General features: G+C 34.6%; 1 protein-coding gene across 1 annotated transcript; it reads left to right on the top strand.

Moving 5' to 3' along the window:
• Positions 1–4,850: 4,850 nt before the first annotated feature.
• LOC132309133 (uncharacterized) lies at positions 4,851–5,428 on the top strand. Its single transcript, XM_059807481.1, has 2 exons — positions 4,851–4,899; positions 4,971–5,428. The coding sequence occupies exons 1-2, from the start codon at positions 4,851–4,853 to the stop codon at positions 5,426–5,428; spliced, it is 507 nt and encodes a 168-aa protein (XP_059663464.1).
• The last annotated feature ends 1,479 nt before the right edge of the window (positions 5,429–6,907 follow it).

Raw genomic sequence — 6,907 nt, 5'->3', positions numbered from 1 at the left:
TTTTTTTTTTTTTGGTTATTAATATATCATTTTGCATTTTACAATTTTAGATGGAGAGACAATGAAATGGGATACGAAAATTACATTTAATGTGGGAACAAAGACGACGTAAAATTGCAATTCTAGTCACTACCATTGCCGTGCATTGGTTTATGCGTCGAAAACGTAGAAACTAGATAGATAAACCTATTACACAACCAGAAATTGAAAGGCAAATAACACGGGATAAACTAATGAATGAGTTTAGGGTAAGTGTGAAATGTCGTAACATTACTCATATGGACCAGAAGCTTTTCAAAATTTCTGTGAGCTACTTATGAGAGATGTTAGTCTTTGACCCACAAGACATGCAAGTGTTAAAGAGCAAGTTGCCAAGTTTCTTCACATTATATCACACAATGTGAGGAATCGGACAATGTCATTTTTCTTTTGTCGTTCTGGTAAAACCATAAGTCGTCATTTTCATAGTATGTTAAAAGCAATAATATCCTTGGAAGGACAGTCCCCCCAGAAATACTAAATAATGATAGGTTTCATCCATATTTTAAGGTAAACATGATTATTACTTGTACCCCTCAATACTTCAATTTTTCTTTTCTCACCAACTATTACATATAAATTTTTATATAATAATTTATCTTAGAATTGCATTGGGGCAATTGATGGAACACAAGTTCATGTGAAAGTGTCTAATGAAGATGCACCAAGATATCGTGGTAGGAAGAATTATCCAACAATAAATGTGACGGCCCAAGTTTTTCAACCCGGTGCGTCAGTGATGAATCGAAAGTTAATCCGATAACGGATCCGAAATGCAGAAGCAAATGATAAACCAAGGTCTTAAGAGATAGGAATCACTCCTAAGACACAAATGTGACCTTTCATGAGATCACGGGACTTAAAGAAATAACCAGAAACGGAAACTAGAATAAAAAGGTCAAACGGTGCCCTATGGCACCAGTGACACCCAAGGGAACAAGATATAGTTCAAACTAGATCACATATACTATTAAATGGTCCAAACAAGATGAACGAAGTCGAATGGAAGAAAACCAATTGGTACAAGCCTAAGAAAGACAACCACCAAACAACATCAATAAGGCAGCTCCATTTCGGTCCACCGAAATGGAGCATCGGTCTGCCGAAACAACCTGGAAAAAAAGAAGAGAAAAGAACTCTCAGTTCGGTCGACCGAAGTGACAAACCGGTCAACTGGTTTAAAGCTCGAGATGAAAAAAATGAGTTTCAGTCAACCGATGTAGAGAACCGGTTGACCGATATAAGCCTCGAAGTGAAAAAGGTTACTGGAATTGGGATTTTTGCTGAACCATGAAAACCAAGAGAGGTTCGGTCGACCGAAACAGGCCACCGGTCGACCGAAACTGGTCAAAAACGTGAAAAATGAACCTGTTATGCATCAAGGCTAAAATGAGTTCCTAAGTCTTATTTGAATTCCACATGGCATGATCAAACTTAATTATATACTATTATATGATAATGTGAACATACACGCAAGTATAAAATGGTATTTTAAATATGCTACAATGGCCCATGGCCTTATTACAATTCATTTACAACAATTGATATGTCAAACCTCCAAGTTAGAAAGATTACATTTCAAAGGCAAACTCAAATATGCTAACACTTCCATGTGAACAAAAATACTTTAAATGAAGCTTCAAATCTACAAATCGCCCAAGGCAAGTGCAAGTCTCCAATCTTGAATCCTGTATCTGAACAAATCCCCAGTAATTTCGAGGTGAGTAAACAAGTTTACTCGTAAAGAGTGAGCATGCATCGACTTGATTTCTTTATAAATTTTTATAACAACATGAAACAATTCAAAAGGGTCATGCCACCTAACGTCTATGTCAAAGGTTAGACTCAGGAAGCATCCTAAGCTACCTTAACTCATTTCTAGCATAAACACATCCTTTATGCAATTTAAACCACATAGGAGCATGCTATACGAAGCAACACAATATAGATTCTCAAGGTCATCAACTTGAAATCTAAAATGCAAAAATGACAAAAGTGGGTCATGCCACCTAACGTCTATGTTCCAAATGAATCTATAGGTTCATTCCTAAGTTACATTTGAATAACAAAACACAAATCACAATATCTATGCAATTTAACCAACATAGAAGCATGCTATACAAAACAACAAGATATAGATTCTCAAAATTATCAACTTGAAATCTAAAATGCAATAACAACTAAATATATCAATTTAGTACAATTAGAATTTCTAAAACCACACATCAATACATAGATTCTCTAAGTTATCAACTTGAAATCTAAAAGTGTGAAAACAACTAAATATAACAATTAGTATAGATGTACTTAACAACATCAAATCGCCAATAGCCAAAACCACAAGTTACAATTAAACATGATTGTCAGCTTGGAATTGAATGCGAAATCAAATAGTGGAAGACTTGGACATCATGCTCGAAATTCTGCCGAAACCTCAATGGTTATTCCGGGCATTAACTCGCTAGGAAAACCACCCTAGTGCGCACTATCTCAATTGGGGAGAACTCATACCTCCTGCACTAAAGCCAAACTCTAGCCATGTCACTTGTAACAACAATGTCCCAAGACTCCAAAATAATCCAAATAAGTTCACAACTTATACATAATTTATATAATGCATGAAAACACTTTCCATGCGCAAGTAGGTTGGAACCACACAATTCATGCCTTAGAGTTTCAATTCTAAAATGACATACATAATGTCAATTACAAAGTGTGCAAATCATTACACAAGGCAATAATATATTCCATAAAGAAAACATGTTCTCATGAATATAAATTTTACAACAATGTACTCAATGTTTAAAACATAACCAAGTGACTACACAATAAGTCCAAATCCATGATTTAAATATAGAAACAACTTCTACAACATAATTGAAATCCATGGAGTAATGAGATAGAATTTAATTAAATCATAATAATTAAATCTCTATTTTTCCAAATCAACTCTAAATGATCCCAAATCAATATATGCTAGTACACAAGTCCTAGTCATCACAAATATCAAGTTAAAACACAAGTAAGCCAATGGAGCCTTTGAAATAGATTTTAATTAATACTTTTAATCAAAATCTCTAGATTTTCATACTCATCCAAATGCTCTCAAATTAAAATGATGATGAACATGTCAAGACTTAATTTAAAAGCATATCACAACTTAATTTCATGCAAGGTACGATCATGATAATTAATCTTTCACAAAAGAAAAATATTAAATAAAAATTGCAATTCTATTCCAAATAATCCAAATTTCATATATGTTAACTAACACATCAAAACTTAATTTCCTAGCATGCCACAATTTAATTCTAAGTTGAATACCATCATGAGAATTAAATCTTAACCATAGAAAATAATTAAATTAAATTTTAGATTCTTAACAAAAGCATGCATACAAGTTGTATAAGTATCAAAAACATGCAAGACAACAAAATATGAAATTATAACACCCCCTACCTCCATTTGAGATGAAATCTCAAATCCCCACTAAAACGAAACTGCTCTGAATCCGACGAAACTTCTAGGTTTTGTCGGGAACAACACGATGAACATAACCCCCAAGGAAGCCCCATCAAAATCACAACTTGACCTCAAACTCGAACTCAAGAAATGACCAAAAACGGATTCTAATAAGGGGGAAAGGTAGAGCACGGCAAGGCGAACATAAAACGCTAAGGCACTACACCTTTTTACTAAAGGGAAATGGCCGGAAAAGAAGAGAGAAGGGTGGTAGCCCCTTGGCTGCCATGGCTACCGACCAAGAGAGAGGAGAGAGAGAGAGAAAAAGATTTTTCTTCTTAAGACCTCCTATTTATAGAAAAACCCTAAAAGTGTCCCGAACGGGCCCCACCGAGTCCGGAAAAGTGAAATTTGAGTAGACGTGCTCAAACGACAAAACACCGTGAACAAAAAAGAACTGAAATGAGAAAAGATGGACAACGGAAGAAACTGCGTCAAAAACTGAGTCTCGAGCAAAAAGATATGCCCCAACCGGGGCCAGAAACCCTGAAACTAGAGAAAAACCACCAGAAGGAAATTCCATGAGTACACGACTCGACGAAAAGTGAAAATGAATCCCGTACGATGATCTAGACTCAAAATAAGGCATTTAGCAATAACTTTCATTAATTGCACAATGGCCCCTATAAAAAGTGAAAAGTGCGAAACTGCCCCAGAATGAAAATATCTTCCAAAAGATATTTTCTTAGATACCCCTGAAATAAAATATCTTCAAAAGATATTTACGAAAAATACCACAAGAAAAGAAAAGATTCTGAAAAATTATGCATCCATGCCCCTATGGACACCGAGAGCAACCAGAGTACATTCTTACAAAAGTAAAGATACGTATTTCGTGAAAACCACTTAGAATGAAGATACATGAAGTCAAAAACCAACTCCGAACATAAGAAGTAAGGTTATGCCAATAAAGTGACAAACGGGGAAAAGACAAAATAGGGAAAATGACGAAATAGGGAAAATGACGAAAAGTGAATAGTGTCAAAAAACGAAAAATGTGGAAATGACTCGGTCCTCAAAAGAAATTGTCAATCCAAAGAAAAGAGTCTCGGAAATCATTCCAGAGCACTCAAGACGACACTAAGCGACGAGAAACTGAACTCAGAAAGGAAAAGACCAACGGAAAAAATAAATAAATAAATAAATAAATATTCGTAAAAATCTGAGCAAAGGAAAAGAAGAAAAAAGACCGGGTCATTACAATAAATGTGTTAGCTGCTTATTCATTTGACATGAAGTTTAACTATGTCTTACCTGGATGGGAGGGTACCACTTCAGACTCAAGAGTTATGGCTAGTGCATTAGAAAGAAATGGAGATAAACTAAAACTTCCTCAAGGTAAATTTTATTAATATTAACTAATAAATTATTAATATGAAGCCAATTTTAATTATTATTGTTCTTGATAGGGAAATATTATCTTGTTGATGCGGGATACCCATTAAAGGCTGGACTTATCACGCCTTATAGAGGTGTGCGCTACCATTTAAAAGAATGGTCCTCACATCGACCGGAGAATCCTCGAGAGTTATTCAACCTTCGACATGCATCACTACGCAATTTTATTGAGAGAATTTTTGGTGTCTTGAAGAAACGATTTCCTATCATAGGAAGCAGTACTGAACCAACATATGATGTTAATACTCAAGTTGATATTATTTTAGCATGTTGCATCATACACAACTATTTAATGGGCATGGATCCTGATGAAAGCCTTATTAATGAAGTAGACCGGGAGCTGTTGAATGAAACTCAAAATGAAGAGGCTGGTCCAGTTGAGGGAAGTGAAGATCATAGTTTAGGGGAATACTTGAGAGATTCAATAGCTTCCCATATGTGGCATAACTATGTAGCTAATCAAATGTGATATTTCATATGTTTATTTGCTTGAAAAAACTTAATGTCTTTTTATGTTAGAGTGCTTGTTTTGATTTGGAGATGTAGAATGCTAATAATTTGTTATAAACTTCTACTTTGCATGCATTTTTTTTTTTTATCTATTTTCAATTTTCATTTTATTTTTTTGTCTCTTTCTTTGTATTATACTTGTTATTATGTAGACATAAGAATGAGTAAAGAATCAACCATAAATGGTGTGTCGAAGAGGGACAGATTGGATTGGAATGCACAAATGGATGATATATTTGTGGATGCATTACATAATCAATATCTCAAGGGAAATATGCTTGATGGGACATTCACAACAAGAGCTTATCATGAAATTGTTGAAGAATTGAAACAAAAACTCAAAATTGATATCAACAAAGCTAAAGTGAAGAATCGATTGAAAACAACCAAGACTCATTTTAACGAGTGTTTTGACTTGTTCAAAAATGGTTTGAGTGGATTTGCTTGGAGTCAAGAAACAAAAATGTGGAGCGCTGAACCTGAAGTTTGGGCTGATTTGATTGCGGTTGGTTTTCTAAGTATGATTATTATTATTATTATTTTACTATTAAGAGATGCATTATTTATTTATTTATTTTTTTCATTTTGAAATAATGATAATATATATTTTTTTCTCTTTTATGTTTTGGCAACAGGCAAAACCAGCTGCCGAGAAATGGAAGACTGCTACGATTTTCAATTATGATAAGTTGTTGGATTTATTTGGCAAGGATAGGGCAAGGGGGTTTAATGCCCTAACTGCTAAGAGGAGGATGGAAAAATGGGCAGCAAATGATAGGGAGAAGAATAATGAATCAGCAGCAAGTGCTAATGAGAGGAGCAATGAATGGGTGCCAACTCATAATGATGATCCTATGGATAACATTTATGGTATTGATCACTTGGTATCACGGAATGAAGCAAGTTTGGATAATACTGGTGTTTTTTGATCCTAAGTTTGAAGATATGAATATAATGTCTCCTGAAACACCTTCAAGTGTACCTTCCCATTCCACTTCTTCTTCAAAAGGAAAAAGAAAAAGGAAATCTTTGACTGCTGATGAAGATAACCTAATGATTGGAGTAGTGAAAGGTGTTGTTGAATCTCTTAAAGAGAGAAATGAACTTCTTAAAGAGGGAAATGATCTTCAGAAAACATTCAACAATCTTTATGAGAAGTGTAACCAAAAGGGAAAATATGAAGAGGATGTCTTTAAGGAGTTGGCAGCAATTGGAATAGAGGAGCATGCAATTGTTAAGGCTTTCATTTTTTTGACTGACCATGACCATCCTGCTAGAATGACACAATTTCTTGGTTGTCCATTTAATCATCGCAAGCAACTCTTGGAGGAATTCATGTCCGCTGATTCTAGACGTTGACTATGGTTTTAGTTATACTATCTTTTGGGGATGTCTTTTGATGGAACTTTCTACTATTTCTTTGTTTCGTTATATTATG

The sequence above is a fragment of the Cornus florida genome, unplaced genomic scaffold (assembly GCF_030987335.1).
Source record: "Cornus florida cultivar Cherokee Brave unplaced genomic scaffold, ASM3098733v1 CherokeeBrave_3.0.0_Hap2_Chr05, whole genome shotgun sequence".
Classification (NCBI taxonomy): Eukaryota; Viridiplantae; Streptophyta; class Magnoliopsida; order Cornales; family Cornaceae; genus Cornus; species Cornus florida.
This window is presented reverse-complemented; position numbering and strand designations above follow the sequence as displayed.